The 16,933-nt window shown below is 54.8% G+C and overlaps 2 protein-coding genes and 1 pseudogene across 2 annotated transcripts; 1 reads left to right on the top strand and 2 right to left on the bottom strand.

Annotated features, from left to right (window-relative positions):
* Positions 1-551: 551 nt before the first annotated feature.
* On the top strand, positions 552-3,497 carry LOC137360577 (chloride channel protein-like; the record flags this gene model as incomplete). The annotated part of the gene is made up of 2 exons (XM_068025975.1): positions 552-638; positions 2,293-3,497. Coding segments are annotated over 2 exons (309 nt in total), but the record flags the coding sequence as incomplete, so codon positions are not given.
* A 3,547-nt stretch (positions 3,498-7,044) lies between these two features.
* Positions 7,045-8,413, bottom strand: LOC137360576 (putative protein FAM47C; annotated as a pseudogene).
* Positions 8,414-8,623: 210 nt separating this feature from the next.
* LOC137360575 (protein FAM131B-like) lies at positions 8,624-16,363 on the bottom strand. Its single transcript, XM_068025974.1, has 5 exons — positions 16,331-16,363; positions 15,576-15,669; positions 13,644-13,850; positions 13,343-13,480; positions 8,624-9,043 (listed from the first exon to the last, which is right to left on the bottom strand). The coding sequence occupies exons 1-5, from the start codon at positions 16,349-16,351 to the stop codon at positions 8,631-8,633; spliced, it is 873 nt and encodes a 290-aa protein (XP_067882075.1). The 5' UTR covers positions 16,352-16,363; the 3' UTR covers positions 8,624-8,630.
* Positions 16,364-16,933: the final 570 nt, after the last annotated feature.

Raw genomic sequence — 16,933 nt, 5'->3', positions numbered from 1 at the left:
TATCTCAGTGTTTTTACAGTGTGGGTGTGTGTGGGGGGTATATCTCAGTGTTTGTACAGTGTGGGGGGTATATCTATGGGCGTTGCTGTATATTTGGGGTATATTTCTGTTTTTACAGTGTTATTCCTGTGGGCAGTGGGATATATCGGGGATTTTCCTTGGACAGTGGGGTATATCCGTGGGCAGTGGGGTTTTTCGGGGCTATACCCGTGGGCAGTGGGGTATATCGGGGGTATACCCGGTGGGTATATCTGGGGTATACCCGTGGCGGGTGGGGTATATCTGGGGCATACCCGTGGGGGGTGGGGTATATCTGGGGCATACCCGTGGGGGGTGGTGTATATCCGGGTTATACCCGTGGGCAGTGGGATATATCGGGGGTATACCCGTGAGGTATATCCGTAAGCAGTGGGATATACCGGGTGTATACCCGTGGGGGGTGAGGTATATCTGGGGTATACCCGTTGGGGGTGGGGTATATCGGGGTTATACTGCCCCAGTGGGGTATCTCGGAGTCTCTCTGTGTAATAACCTCTCTCCCTCTTGTCCAGACACACACAATCTTTTCACTCCTGGGATTAAATCTTGCCTACGTGACCAGTTTGGGAAAACTCGTCGGAGTTGTTGCTTTGAATGAGGTAAGAGATTGACAGTATTTCTGATGCATGGAGTCGCTCCCAAACCCCACCCTCTCCCCCCTCTTCCCCCCCCCCCTCTCCCCCCTCCGGTGCCCGATTCCCCCTCCGGTGCCCGATTCCCCCTCCGGTGCCCGATTCCCCCTCCGGTACCCGCAGCCCCCTCCGGTACCCGCTGACCCTCCGTTACCCACTGCCCCCTCCGTTACCCGCAGCCCCCTCCGGTACCCGCAGCCCCCTCCGGTACCCACTGCCCCCTCCGTTACCCACTGCCCCCTCCGGTACCCGCTGACCCTCCGTTACCCAATGCCCCCTCCGGTACTCGCTGCGCTTCCCGAACCCCCACTGCTCCAATACCCTCACTGCTGGTGTTGCCGTTTGGACGGAGGGGAGGCGATGAGTTGACCGTTTGGGGGGAATGAGTTGACTGCGGGGGAGATGGTGAGTTGACTGGGGGGGGAGATGGTGAGTTGACTGGGGGGGAGATGGTGAGTTGACTGGGGGGGAGATGGTGAGTTGACTGGGGGGGGGGAGATGGTGAGTTGACTGGGGGGGGAAGATGGTGAGTTGACTGGGGGAGATGGTGAGTTGACTGGGGGGGAGATGGTGAGTTGACTGGGGGGGAGATGGTGAGTTGACTGGGGGGAGATGGTGAGTCGACTGGGGGGGGAAGATGGTGAGTTGACTGGGGGGGGAGATGGTGAGTTGACTGGGGGGAGATGGTGAGTTGACTGGGGGGGAGATGGTGAGTTGACTGGGGGGGAGATGGTGAGTTGACTGGGGGGGGAGATGGTGAGTTGACTGGGGGGGGAGATGGTGAGTTGACTGTGATGGGGAGATGATGAGTTGACTGGGGGGGGAGATGGTGAGTTGACTGGGGGGGAGATGGTGAGTTGACTGGGGGGGGAGATGGTGAGTTGACTGTGATGGGGAGATGATGAGTTGACTGGGGGGGGAGATGGTGAGTTGACTGGGGGGGAGATGGTGAGTTGACTGGGGGGGAGATGGTGAGTTGACGGGGGGGGGGGAGATGGTGAGTTGACTGGGGGGGAGACGGTGAGTTGACTGGGGGGGGGAGATGGTGAGTTAACTGTGATGCGGAGATGGTGAGTTGACTGGGGGGGAGATGGTGAGTTGACTGGGGGGGAGATGGTGAGTTGACTGGGGGGGGAGATGGTGAGTTGACTGTGGGGGAGATGGTGAGTTGACTGGGGGGGAGATGGTGAGTTGACTGGGGGGGAGATGGTGAGTTGACTGGGGGGAGATGGTGAGTCGACTGGGGGGGGAAGATGGTGAGTTGACTGTGATGGGGAGATGGTGAGTTGACTGGGGGGGGGAGATGGTGAGTTGACTGGGGGGGAGATGGTGAGTTGACTGGGGGGGGGGCGGAGATGGTGAGTTGACTGGGGGGGGAGATGGTGAGTTGACTGTGGGGGAGATGGTGAGTTGACTGGGGGGGAGATGGTGAGTTGACTGGGGGGGGGGCGTTGTATTTTCCCAGGGGGGGGTAGGAGATGACGATTTTGCGGGTTGGTTATTGGGACGATTGCCGTCTGTTTTGCGGGTATAATGCAAGTTAATGCTGCTCTGTCCTCTGATGTCCGTCTCTCTCTCTCTCTCACACTCTCTCTCTCTCCCTCCCCGTCGTTCCTCTCAGATCCAGGAAGCCATCGAAGGGTCTTCCAGCACGGGAGTCCGCCTGCGCCCGCCCCTCGCCAGCTTCCAAGGGTACCAGGAAGTGATCAAGCCCGACCGGGTGCAGGCCGCCGTACGCAGAATGGCCTGGCTCCTGCCACCGTCTCCGGACTCCCCGCACCAGTCCCACTCCAAGTCACAGTCTTCCTCGGAACTGGCCTCCGCCAAACCGCCCTCTTCGTGAGACACGTGCGGGAGAGGTTCGGGGAGTGGGTGCGGGAGGAGCCGAGGGGTTTGAGGAGAGGCGGCGGTGGCGGTGGTGGGGGCGGACGGTGGGATGGGGTTGAGGGGGGGTCGTGACCGAATCCGTGTATTATTGTCTTGACGTTTCACCATCGGAAAACACGCTGAACGCTTTCGAGAACCAGAAAAAAAAAGTATTTTTCTTTGAACTTCTGGCGTTGGGTCCGAGTTGCATTTTCATTGTGTCGAGCGGAGAGAGAGAGAGAGAGAGAGTGAGTTCGGGGGTCAGTGGGGTGGGGCGTTAACCCCACACGACCTCTGACCTCCAGGAAGGGGGTGGGGGCAAGGGCCGATCTCTCCCCGGCCACCTTTGACCTTTGCCATCGGGCCCTTTCGCGCCACACGCCCTTCTCACTGATAGTCTTAACTCAGCGTCCAACCCCTCCCCAATTCCCCGGATCCCCCCCCCCCCCCCCCCCCAACCCACAATACCCCGGGGCGGTTGAGACACGTGGCAGTCCCTGGAACGGGACGTTGCGCCTCAGTCTGCTTATCTAGGGGTCAGAACTACCTGCGCCCCACTGACCGGGGGGGCGGGGGAGGGGTTCTCCGAGGTGTCCCAGTGACTCAATAAAGGGCCCCTTGGCCGGCTTGGCCCGTCAGAAACCGCCCTCTCGGCCTGCGCTCGAACCATCCGAGTTCTGCGTACCGCTGGCCACCAATGTTTGTTTATTTATTCTTCATTTTGCTTTTGAAAGGATGTCTATCTGTATATGTTGAGGCGTGTGTAAATTCGGAAAGGCGAACCACGTCGGGGGCTGGGAATGCAGGGGGGGTTGGGGGATAATTGGGCAGCCATTTTCTTTGGCGCCGTCACAGCCGGGTCACGGTGTTTGTCTCGTGACGGCCGAACGTGTGCAACCGGAGCCTGGGCCTTGAGCGAGGGCCGAGGCCTGTAACCTCAATTTACATTAAAAAAAATATCCCCTCTGTTAACAATGTCTCCTCATTTTTACCGTCAATGATGGCGGGAGTGAACGGGAAGGGGTTTGGGGTCCATTGGGATTGTGCACGGCGGGAGTGAACGGGAAGGGGTTCGGGTCCATTGGGATTGTGCACGGCGGGAGCGAACGGGAAGGGGTTCGGGTCCATTGGGATTGTGTACGGGGTCCGGGTCCATTGGGATTGTGTACGGGGTCCGGGTCCATTGGGATTGTGTACGGCGGGAGTGAACGGGAAGGGGGTTCGGGGTCCGTTCGGATTGTGTACAGTGGGAGTGAACGGGAAGGGGGTTCGGGTCCATTGAGATTGTGTACGATGGGAGCGAATGGGAAGGGGTTCGGGTCCATTGGGATTGTGTACAGTGGGAGTGAACGGGAAGGGGGTTCGGGTCCATTGAGATTGTGTACGGTGGGAGCGAACGGGAAGGGGTTCGGGTCCATTGGGATTGTGTACAGTGGGAGCGAACGGGAAGGGGTTCGGGTCCATTGGGATTGTGTACAGTGGGAGCGAACGGGAAGGGGGTTCGGGGTCCATTGGGATTGTGTACGGTGGGAGTGAACGGGAAGGGGTTCGGGGTCCATTGGGATTGTGTACGGTGGGGGTGAACGGGAAGGGGTTCGGGTCCATTGGGATTGTGTACGGCGGGAGCGAACGGGAAGGGGTTCGGGGTCCATTGGGATTGTGTACGGCGGGAGCGAACGGGAAGGGGGTTCGGGGTCCATTGGGATTGTGTACGGCGGGAGCGAACGGGAAGGGGTTCGGGTCCATTGGGATTGTGTACGGTGGGGGTGAACGGGAAGGGGTTCGGGGTCCATTGGGATTGTGTACGGCGGGAGCGAACGGGAAGGGGGTTCGGGGTCCATTGGGATTGTGCACGGCGGGAGCGAACGGGAAGGGGTTCGGGGTCCATTGGGATTGTGTACGGCGGGAGCGAACGGGAAGGGGGTTCGGGGTCCATTGGGATTGTGCACGGCGGGAGCGAACGGGAAGGGGTTCGGGGTCCATTGGGATTGTGTACGGTGGGGGTGAACGGGAAGGGGGTTCGGGGTCCATTGGGATTGTGTACGGTGGGGGTGAACGGGAAGGGGGTTCGGGGTCCATTGGGACCGTGCACGGCGGGAGCGAACGGGAAGGGGTTCCCTGTCCACTGGGCCTGTTGCACACTGTGATTGGAACAGGGCACAGTGTTCAAATAACCCTCCCTCTTTGACCGAGCTGACAGGTGCCCGTCTCTCATCTTGGCTCCCGTGACTCAGCGTTGCTAACCTTCCTGCGTTAAATCCCGGGTCGTTGAGTGACGTGAAAGAGAGGACACAAGACCGGCCTGAAAGAGTTCAGCAGACACTGGGGCAAAAGAAATAACCAAGGTAATGATTAGACTTTATCGAACAAACATCTGACATGCATCTCAGAGCGAGACACTTGAAAAGTGTATCAGTGGAAAATATCTCTTTTTTTTTTTTTTGTCTTTTTTTTCCCCCTCTTCTCTCTGTTTTTTAAAATACAACATTTGGCATACCGAGAGTTGGGGGTCAGGGGGTTACAGAATTGGAGTTTACATGCTGGTTCTCGGGTCAGGGACGAGAGAGAGAGAGAGAGAGAGAGAGTGTGAAACAGAGAGAGAGAGAGATACATACATACACATTGCATATCAGTTACATGCATCAGAACATTCCAGAATGCAACCACAGGGTAAAAACATAATCTTCGGGACCGCGTGGCATGAGAAAAATAAAACCCGTCACCTTAATCCAGCATATTAACAGCAGTAGAGATACAGTCAGTAACACAGGGCGCTGGGGGGGAGAGGGGTTACTGAGTGACAGTGTGAGGGAGCTGGATTAACATCAGTAGAGATACAGTCAGTAACACAGGGCGCTGGGGGAGAGAGGGGTTACTGAGTGACAGTGTGATGGAGCTGGATTAACGTCAGTAGAGATACAGTCAGTAACACAGGGTGCTGGGGGAGAGAGGGGTTACTGAGTGACAGTGTGAGGGAGCTGGATTAACATCAGTAGAGATACAGTCAGTAACACAGGGTGCTGGGGGAGAGAGGGGTTACTGAGTGACAGTGTGAGGGAGCTGGATTAACATCAGTAGAGATACAGTCAGTAACACAGGGTGCTGGGGGAGAGGGGTTACTGAGTGACAGTGTGAGGGAGCTGGATTAACATCAGTAGAGATACAGTCAGTAAAACAGGGCGCTGGGGGGAGAGGGGTTACTGAGTGACAGTGTGAGGGAGCTGGATTAACATCAGTAGAGATACAGTCAGTAACACAGGGCGCTGGGGGAGAGGGGTTACTGAGTGACAGTGTGAGGGAGCTGGATTAACATCAGTAGAGATACAGTCAGTAACACAGGTCGCTGGGGGAGAGGGGTTACTGAGTGACAGTGTGAGGGAGCTGGATTAACATCAGTAGAGATACAGTCAGTAACACAGGGTGCTGGGGGAGAGGGGTTACTGAGTGACAGTGTGAGGGAGCTGGATTAACATCAGTAGAGATACAGTCAGTAACACAGGGCGCTGGGGGGAGAGGGGTTACTGAGTGACAGTGTGAGGGAGCTGGATTAACATCAGTAGAGATACAGTCAGTAACACAGGGCGCTGGGGGAGAGAGGGGTTACTGAGTGACAGTGTGAGGGTGCTGGATTTCAGTCGATGACAGTTGTCCCATGCCAAAGGAACCTGCAGGAGTGCCAAGGATGCGAACAGCAATGACAACCGCACAATTATAAAAATTGATTCCATGGTTTGCAGGCAGTCCTTCTGGAATACGATCTGGGGTTGGCTGGAGTTGTACGTTGGACCAGTGCGTGCGATTGGCACCCAGTCTGTTCACTGGTGCCCAGTTGGTCCATGAAACTCCGTCGTCCCCCAGAAATGTCCAATCAGCCAATCGGCTGTTTTTAAATCCACTGGCTCGGGAATTTCCCTTTTCCAGGCCGGGAGCCTCTGTTGCAACAGTGGGAGTGCTCCCGTCATCTCCATCAACTCACAACTTTATTGCAACATCGGAGGGAGGGAGCGAGAGGGAGAGGGCGGGAGAGAGAGAGAGCGGGAGCGTGGGAGAAGGAGAGAGAGTTGGAGATGGAGAGAGGGAGGGATAGAGTGAGGAAAGGAGAGAGAAAGAGGGAGAGAGTGTATACTGCTCCTGGGGGGAGGGAGAGAGGGAAATAGAGGGTAGATTGCTGCTCGGGGGGGAAGAGAGAGAGACGGACAGAGGGAGGGAGGGGTAGAGTGTGGACTCATCCTGGAGAGAGAGAGGGAGGGACAGAGAGAGGGAGGGACAGAGTGAGGGAGGGAGAGGTAGTGTGTGGACTGATCCTGGGGAGAGAGAGAGGGAGGGGTAGAGTGTAGATTGATCATGGAGAGAGAGGGAGGGAGAGAGTGTGGATTGATCATGGCGAGAGAGGGAGGGAGAGAGTGTAGACTAATCATGGAGAGAGGGAGAGAGGGAGGGAGAGAGTGTAGACTGATCATGGAGAGAGGGGGAGGGGTAGAGTGTAGACTGATCATGGAGAGAGAGGGAGGGGTAGAGTGTAGATTGATCATGGAGAGAGAGGGAGGGAGAGAGTGTGGATTGATCATGGCGAGAGAGGGAGGGAGAGAGTGTAGACTAATCATGGAGAGAGGGAGAGAGGGAGGGAGAGAGTGTAGACTGATCATGGAGAGAGGGGGAGGGGTAGAGTGTAGATTGATCATGGAGAGAGAGGGAGGGGTAGAGTGCAGACTGATCCTGGAGAGAGAGGGAGGGGTAGAGTGCAGACTGATCCTGGAGAGAGAGGGAGGGGTAGAGTGTAGACTGATCACGGAGAGAGAGGGAGGGAGAGAGTATAGACTGATCATGGAGAGAGGGGGAGGGGTAGAGTGTAGATTGATCATGGAGAGAGAGGGAGGGGTAGAGTGCAGACTGATCCTGGAGAGAGAGGGAGGGGTAGAGTGCAGACTGATCCTGGAGAGAGAGGGAGGGGTAGAGTGTAGACTGATCACGGAGAGAGAGGGAGGGAGAGAGTATAGACTGATCATGGAGAGAGGGGGAGGGGTAGAGTGTAGACTGATCATGGAGAGAGAGGGAGGGGTAGAGTGTAGACTGATCATGGAGAGAGAGGGAGGGGTAGAGTGTAGATTGATCATGGAGAGAGAGGGAGGGAGAGAGTGTGGATTGATCATGGCGAGAGAGGGAGGGAGAGAGTGTAGACTAATCATGGAGAGAGGGAGAGAGGGAGGGGTAGAGTGTAGACTGATCATGGAGAGAGGGGGAGGGGTAGAGTGTAGATTGATCATGGAGAGAGAGGGAGGGGTAGAGTGCAGACTGATCCTGGAGAGAGAGGGAGGGGTAGAGTGTAGACTGATCACGGAGAGAGAGGGAGGGAGAGAGTGTAGACTGATCACGGAGAGAGAGGGAGGGAGAGAGTGTAGATTGATCCTGGAGAGAGAGGGAGGGGTAGAGTGCAGACTGATCACGGAGAGAGAGGGAGGGAGAGAGTGTAGACTGATCACGGAGAGAGAGGGAGGGGTAGAGTGCAGACTGATCCTGGAGAGAGAGGGAGGGGTAGAGTGTAGATTGATCCTGGAGAGAGAGGGAGGGGTAGAGTGCAGACTGATCCTGGAGAGAGAGGGAGGGGTAAAGGGGAGATTGATCATGGAGGGAGGGAGAGAGTGTAGATTGATCATGGAGAGAGGGGGAGGGGTAGAGTGTAGACTGATCATGGAGAGAGAGGGAGGGGTTGAGTGTAGACTGATCATGGAGAGAGAGGGAGGGGTAGAGTGTGGATCGATCACGGAGAGAGAGGGAGGGGTAGAGTGTAGATTGGTCATGGAGAGAGAGGGAGGGAGAGAGTGTAGATTGATCATGGAGAGAGAGGGAGGGGTAGAGTGTAGATCGATCATGGAGAGAGAGGGAGAGAGGGAGGTCCCCGAGGCTGATGAAATAAAACTTGCTTCTCTTTTCCCATTCCGGCTTTTCTTGATCCGAGATTCAGTTCCGGGAGGCGGTCCCTTTTAAAATCTTCCGAAGGGAGTTCGATCCACAGGAGGTGGGTAGGGGGGAACGAGGGAATAAATCAGGTCCCGGCCATTCTCACTCCTCACTCCCCACCTCGGTTTCCCCCGCTCACTCGCCTTCTTCCTCCTCGAGGGACTGCACCCCACTCGAGGGGACGTCGGAGGTCTTCCGCCCCAGAGAGAGCTGCGCCTCCTCGGGAGGGGAGTCCGAGTCCTGCTCCTGCCTTGGGACAGGGCGGGGCAGCTCAGCGGGCCGCTGGGAGGGCAGGGCCTCCGGCCGAGGGCAGTAGACTGAGCCAAGGGGGGGCAGCTCGGTGTGCTGGGGTTCCAGAGCCGAGGGGAGAGGCTGGGACTCGGCGAAGTGGGCTTCAGGCTGCTGTGACCCTGAGGAGAGCGGAGCTGGCGAGCTGACGAGGGACAGGTCAGTGGGACTCGCCTCCCAGACCCCCGGGGTACTGAGACAGTACGTACCCTGGGTGATTAGGTGGGGCCAGGATTCCTGGAACAACTGCAGGCGTGGATCTGGGGAGAGAGAGACAGAGTGAGAGTGTGAGGGAGAGAGTGTGAGGGAGAGAGAGAGAGACACACACACACAGAGTGAGAGTGGGAGGGAGGGAGAGAGAGACACACACACACACAGAGTGAGAGTGTGAGGGAGAGAGAGAGAGAGAGAGACACACACACAGAGTGAGAGTGTGAGGGAGAGAGAGAGAGACACACACACACAGAGTGAGAGTGGGAGGGAGGGAGAGAGAGAGAGACACACACACACACACACACAGAGTGAGAGTGTGAGGGAGGGAGAGAGAGAGAGAGAGAGAGACACACACACACAGAGTGAGAGTGGGAGGGAGAGAGAGAGAGAGACACACACACACAGAGTGAGAGTGGGAGGGAGAGAGAGAGAGAGAGAGAGAGACACACACACACAGAGTGAGAGTGTGAGGGAGAGAGAGAGAGACACACACACACAGAGTGAGAGTGGGAGGGAGAGAGAGAGAGAGAGAGACACACACACAGAGTGAGAGTGTGAGGGAGAGAGAGAGAGAGACACACACACACAGAGTGAGAGTGGGAGGGAGAGAGAGAGAGAGAGAGACACACACACAGAGTGAGAGTGTGAGGGAGAGAGAGAGAGACACACACACACAGAGTGAGAGTGGGAGGGAGGGAGAGAGAGAGAGACACACACACACACACACACAGAGTGAGAGTGTGAGGGAGGGAGAGAGAGAGAGAGAGAGAGACACACACACACAGAGTGAGAGTGGGAGGGAGAGAGAGAGAGAGACACACACACACAGAGTGAGAGTGGGAGGGAGAGAGAGAGAGAGAGAGACACACACACAGAGTGAGAGTGTGAGGGAGAGAGAGAGAGACACACACACACAGAGTGAGAGTGGGAGGGAGAGAGAGAGAGAGACACACACACAGAGTGAGAGTGGGAGGGAGAGAGAGAGACACACACACACACACACACAGAGTGAGAGAGTGAGGGAGGGAGAGAGAGAGAGACACACACACACACACACAGAGTGAGAGTGTGAGGGAGGGAGAGAGAGAGACACACACACACAGAGTGAGAGTGTGAGGGAGAGAGAGAGAGAGACACACACACACAGGGTGAGAGAGTGAGGGAGGGAGAGAGTGACAGAGACAGAATGTGAAGGAGGGAGGGAGAGAGAGAGAGAATCAGAGAGAGAGACACACACACACAGTGAGGGTGTGAGGGAGGGAGAGAGAGAGACAGAGTGAGAGTGTGAGGGAGAGAGAGAGAGAGACACACACACACAGAGTGAGAGTGGGAGGGAGAGAGAGAGAGACACACACACACACAGAGTGAGAGTGTGAGGGAGGGAGAGAGAGAGACACACACACACAGGGTGAGAGAGTGAGGGAGGGAGAGAGTGACAGAGACAGAATGTGAAGGAGGGAGGGAGAGAGAGAGAGAATCAGAGAGAGAGACACACACACACAGTGAGGGTGTGAGGGAGGGAGAGAGAGAGACACACACACACAGAGTGAGAGTGGGAGGGAGAGAGAGAGAGAGACACACACACACAGAGTGAGAGTGTGAGGGAGGGAGAGAGAGAGAGAGACACACACACAGAGTGAGAGAGTGAGGGAGGGAGAGAGAGAGAGAGACACACACACAGAGTGAGAGAGTGAGGGAGGGAGAGAGAGACACACACACACAGAGTGAGAGTGGGAGGGAGAGAGAGAGAGAGACACACACACACAGAGTGAGAGTGTGAGGGAGAGAGAGAGACACACACACACACACAGAGTGAGAGTGTGAGGGAGGGAGAGAGAGAGAGACACACACACAGAGTGAGGGAGGGAGAGAGTGACAGAGACAGAATGTGAAGGAGGGAGGGAGAGAGAGAGACAGAGTGAGTGTGTGAGGGAGAAAGAGAGAGACACACAGAGTGAGTGTGTGAGGGAGAGAGAGAGAGAGAGACACACACACACACACAGTGAGAATATGACTGAAGGAGAGACAGAGAGAGAGAAACAGAGAGTGTGAGGGAGGGAAAGAGAGAGAGACAGAGTGTGAGTGTGAAGGAGGGAGTGGGGAGTGAGAGAGAGAGAGTGTGAGAGTGAGATGGAGCGAGAGAGATGGAGTGTCAGAGAATCACACAGAGGGTGTGCGAGAGAGACGGAGTGAGTGACAGACACAGAGATGGAGTGTGTGAGAGAGAGAGACGGAGAGAGCTTGTGAGATAGCATGAGATCCAAGGGAGAGGCATATAAATGCACCAGAAAAAAACAACAGAGCTGAGGATTGGGAGCAGTTTAGAGTTCAGCAAAGGAGAACCAAGGGATTGATTAAGAAGGGGAAAATAGAGTACGAGAGCAAGCTTGCGGGCAACATATAGAAACTTTTACAGTCAGTTTTTAAGTATGTGAAGAGAAAAAGATTGGTGAAGACAAATGTAGGTCCCTTACAGTCAGAAACAGGGGAATTTATTGTGGGGAACAAAGAAATGGCTGAGCAACTAAATGCATACTTTGGTTCTGTCTTCACAAAGGAGGACACAAATATCATACCAGAAATGTTGGGGAACACAGGGCTTAGTGAGAGAGAGGAACTGAAAGAAATCAGTATTAGTAGAGAAATGGTGTTGGGGAAATTGATGGGATTGAAGGCCGATAAATCCCCAGGACCTGATAATCTACATCCCAGAGCACTTCAGCAAGTGGCCCTAGAATTAGTGGATGCATTGGTGGTCATCTTCCAAGATTCTATAGACTCTGGAACAGTTCCTACAGATTGGAGGGTAGCAAATGTAACCCCACTATTTAAAAAGAGAAGTAGAGAGAAAGGAGGGAATTATAGACCAGTCAGCCTGACGTCAGTAGTGGGGAAAATTCTAGAGTCCATTATCAAAGACTTTATAGCAGAGCACTTAGAGAACAGTGGTAGAATCGGGCAGAGTCAGCATGGATTTACGAAAGGGAAATCATGCTTGACAAATCTCCTAGAATTCTTCGAGGATGTAACTAGTAGAGTTGGTGAGGGGGAGCCAGTGGATGTGGTTTATTTGGACTTTCAGAAGGCTTTCGACAAAGTCCCACATCAGAGATTGTGTAAAATTAAAGCACATGGGACTGGGAGTAGTGTATTGCGATGGATAGAAAATTGGTTGGCGGACAGGAAACAAAGAGTAGGGATAAATGGGTCTTTTTCCGAATGACAGGCAGTGACTAGTGGGGTACCGCAGGGATCGGTGCTAGGATCCCAGCTATTCACAATATATATTAGTGATTTAGATGAGGGAACTAAATGTAATATCTCCAGATTTGCAGATGACACAAAACTGGATGGGAGGGGAAGTTGTGAGGAGGATGCAGAGAGGCTTCAGGGTGATTTGGACAAGTTGAGTGAGTGGGCTAATGCATGGCAGATGCAGTATAATGTGGATAAATGTGAGGTTATCCACTTTGGCAGCAAAAACAGGAAGGCAGATTATTATCTGAACGGCTATAAACTGAGAGAGGGGAATATGCAGCAAGACCTGGGTGTTCTCGTACACCAGTCGCTGAAGATAAGCATGCAGGTGCAACAGGCGGTAAAAAAGGCAAATGGTATGTTGGCCTTCATAGCGAGAGGATTCGAGTACAGGAGCAGGGATGTCTTGCTGCAATTATACAGGGCCTTGGTGAGGCCACACCTGGAATATTGTGTGCAGTTTTGGTCTCCTTATCTGAGGAAGGATGTTCTTGCTATAGAGGGAGTGCAGCGAAGGTTTACCAGACTGATTCCTGGGATGGCGGGACTGACGTATGAGGAGAGATTGAGTCGGTTAGGATTATATTCACTGGAGTTCAGAAGAATGAGGGGGGGATCTCATAGAAACCCATAAAATTCTAACAGGACTTGACAGGGTAGATGCAGGAAGGATGTTCCCGATGGTGGGGGAGTCCAGAACCAGGGGTCATGGTCTAAGGATACGGGGTAAACCTTTCACGACTGAGGTGATGAGAAATGTCTTCACCCAGAGAGTGGTGAGCCTGTGGAATTCGCTACCACAGAAAGCAGTTGAGGCCAAAACATTGTATGTTTTCAGGAAGGAGTTAGATATAGCTCTTGGGTCTAAAGGGATCAGAGGGTATGGGGAAAAGCGGGAACAGGCTACTGAGTTGGATGATCAGCCATGATCACAATGAATGGCGGAACAGGCTAGAAGGGCCGAATGGCCTACTCCTGCTCCCATTTGCGATGTTTCTATGAGAGAGACAGAGAGAAAGAGAGGTGCGAGATAGGAACAGCGAGAGAGAGAGAGAGAGAGAGTGAGTGAGTGAGAGAGGATAGTTTACCTTGGGGATCACTGTTGTCCAGATGTAGATTGAGCTGGGCACTGTCTCCAGGACTGGAGAGGTTACTAATCTCTTCTCCATCCATTGAAGACCAGGCTATTAGTGTGGCTTCAGAAATGGCAAACTGCTTCATTACCCCTGCAACAGGAATGAGCAGTCAGTCAGGGACTGTGTTCCATCCACTGCATCACCCTCCCTCCGTTAATCTCCAACCCTCCATCACCCGACACCACTACTCTCCTGGGACTTTGGAGAGGGAGCTTTACTCTGTATCTAACCCCCCCCCCCCGCCGTACTGTACCTGCAGCAAATCGAGCCTCCTTTTCCCCGTCACTCAGGTCTGAATAGGTGTCCACATCCATGGGTGTCTCTGCGTGTAGATTGGGGGTCGGTTGTTTCTTGCTCCACCCTTGCCACTCAATCATGTGAGCCATTCTCCCAGAACCCATGGCTGTGGGTTTGGTGATGTGGTCCTTAACTGTTTTGGAGATGCCACTATGCAGCCGCACTGCGGGAAAATCGGGAGAAAGATCATGAAGGGCTGGTTCGGGGCATGGGTTAGACATTGAAATTACATACACTGGCATTCCCGAGCAAAATTCAGCCAACGTCTGCTCTCCCCCATCACTGACTCTGCAACCATTTAATCACCCACAGTCCATGTCCACTCTCCCTCTATCACTGACTCTACACCCATTTAATCACCCACAGCCCATGTCCACTCTCCCTCTATCACTGACTCTACACCCATTTAATCACCCACAGCCCATGTCCACTCTCCCTCTATCACTGACTCTACACCCATTTAATCACCCACTGTCCATGTCCACTCTCCTCTATCACTGACTCTACACCCATTTAATCACCCACAGTCCATGTCCACTCTCCCTCTATCACTGACTCTACACCCATTTAATCACCCACAGTCCATGTCCACTCTCCTCTATCACTGACTCTTAACCCATTTAATCACCCACAGTCCATGTCCACTCTCCCCCTATCAGTGACTCTACACCCATTTAATCACCCACAGTCCATGTCCAATCTCCCTCTCTCACTGACTCTACACCCATTTAATCACCCACAGTCCATGTCCACTCTCCCCTATCACTGACTCTACCCCCATTTAATCACCCACAGTCCATGTCCACTCTCCTCTATCACTGACTCTTAACCCATTTAATCACCCACTGTCCATGTCCACTCTCCTCTATCACTGACTCTACACCCATTTAATCACCCACAGTCCATGTCCACTCTCCTCTATCACTGACTCTACACCCATTTAATCACCCACAGTCCATGTCCACTCTCCCTCTATCACTGACTCTACACCCATTTAATCACCCACAGTCCATGTCCACTCTCCCTCTATCACTGACTCTACACCCATTTAATCACCCACAGTCCATGTCCACTCTCCTCTATCACTGACTCTACACCCATTTAATCACCCACAGTCCATGTCCAATCTCCCTCTCTCACTGACTCTACACCCATTTAATCACCCACAGTCCATGTCCACTCTCCCCTATCACTGACTCTACACCCATTTAATCACCCACAGTCCATGTCCACTCTCCCTCTATCACTGACTCTACACCCATTTAATCACCCACAGTCCATGTCCACTCTCCTCTATCACTGACTCCACACCCATTTAATCACCCACACTCCATGTCCACTCTCCCCTATCACTGACTCTACACCCATTTAATCACCCACACTCCATGTCCACTCTCCTCTATCACTGACTCTCCACCCATTTAATCACCCACAGTCCATGTCCACTCTCCTCTATCACTGACTCCACACCCATTTAATCACCCACACTCCATGTCCACTCTCCCCTATCACTGACTCTACACCCATTTAATCACCCACACTCCATGTCCACTCTCCCCCATCACTGACTCTCCACCCATTTAATCACCCACAGTCCATGTCCACTCTCCCTCTCTCACTGACTCTACACCCATTTAATCACCCACAGTCCATGTCCACTCTCCTCTATCACTGACTCGACACCCATTTAATCACCCACACTCCATGTCCACTCTCCTCTATCACTGACTCCACACCCATTTAATCACCCACAGCCCATGTCCACTCTCCCCCTATCACTGACTCTACACCCATTTAATCACCCACTGTCCATGTCCACTCTCCCCTCTCTGGTGAACCACTGGACCCTGTGGTCCTTCACCATTGCTGTGATCTGATTGGTTGTCACCTGAGAGAGAGGACTTGGCCAATGCCCCGATACCGTATGGATTTGAATTCCTCTTCAGTGAGGGCAGGATGGAGGTTGTATCTTCCATGGAGAGCTGGAGGCAGGGCAGAAAGAAATGATCAGAGTCAGGACAACCGTAGTAGTGTCACCAGGCCTGTCTCCCCTCCCCACCGTCACGGGCAGGGTCACCAGGCCTGTCTCCCCTCCCCACCGTCACGGGCAGTGTCACCAGGCCTGTCTCCCCTCCCCCCGCCCCAGGCAGTGTCACCAGGCCTGTCTCCCCTCCACACCGCCCCCGGCCACTGTCACCAGGCCTGTCTCCCCTCTCCCCGCCCCGGGCAGGGTCACCAGGCCTGTTTCCCCTCCCCACCGCCCCGGCCACTGTCACCAGGCCTGTCTCCCCTCCCCACCGGCCCCGGGCAGTGTCACCAGGCCTGTCTCCCCTCCACACCGTCACGGGCAGTGTCACCAGGCCTGTCTCCCCTCCACACCGTCACGGGCAGTGTCAACAGGCCTGTTTCCCCTCCCCACCGCCCCGGCCACTGTCACCAGGCCTGTTTCCCCTCTCCCCGCCCCGGGCAGGGTCACCAGGCCTGTCTCTCCTCCCCCCGGCCCCGGGCAGTGTCACCAGGCCTGTCTCCCCTCCCCCGGCCCCGGGCAGTGTCACCAGGCCTGTCTCCCCTCCCCACGCCCCGGGCAGGGTCACCAGGCCTGTCTCCCCCCACCCCCCACCCTGTGCCCTTGATGTTACTCACATTAATTCCATCCCAGGACATCTCTGTGCGTGTTTGCTGTCGAGGAAAGGCAAGAGATTTAGTGAGAGAGACACAGGGAGAGTCCCACAGTTAGATGGGGAGGGGGTGGACAGGTTTGGGAGCAAGTTATTCCCCAACTCTCTGCTCAGGAATCCAGCAGGAATTCAAGGGCAGTGAGGAGGGGAAAGAGGGAGGGGGGGAGGGGAAAGAGGGAGGGGGGAGGGGAAAAAAGGAGGGGAAAGAGGGAGGGGGGGAAGGGAGAGGGGGAAAGGGGGAGGGGGAAAGGGGGAGGGGGAAAGGGGGAGGGGGAAGGGGGAGGGGGAGGGGGAAAGGGGAGGGAAAGGGGGAAGGGGAAAGAGGAAAGAGGAGGGGGAAGGGGAAAGAGGAAAGAGGAGGGGGAAGGGGAAAGAGGAAAGAGGAGGGGGAACGGGAAAGAGGAGGGGAAAGAGGAGGGGAAAGAGGAGGGGGAAAGAGGAGGGGGACGAGGAGGGGGACGAGGAGGGGGACGAGGGGAAAGAGGAGGGGAAAGAGGAGGGGGAAAGAGGAGGGGGACGAGGAGGGGGACGAGGAGGGGGACGAGGAGGGGGACGAGGGGAAAGAGGA

This window comes from Heterodontus francisci, unplaced genomic scaffold, assembly GCF_036365525.1.
Source record: "Heterodontus francisci isolate sHetFra1 unplaced genomic scaffold, sHetFra1.hap1 HAP1_SCAFFOLD_2084, whole genome shotgun sequence".
NCBI lineage: Eukaryota > Metazoa > Chordata > Chondrichthyes > Heterodontiformes > Heterodontidae > Heterodontus > Heterodontus francisci.
The sequence above is the reverse complement of the archived record's forward strand: the minus strand, read 5'-3'. Positions and strand labels throughout refer to the sequence as shown.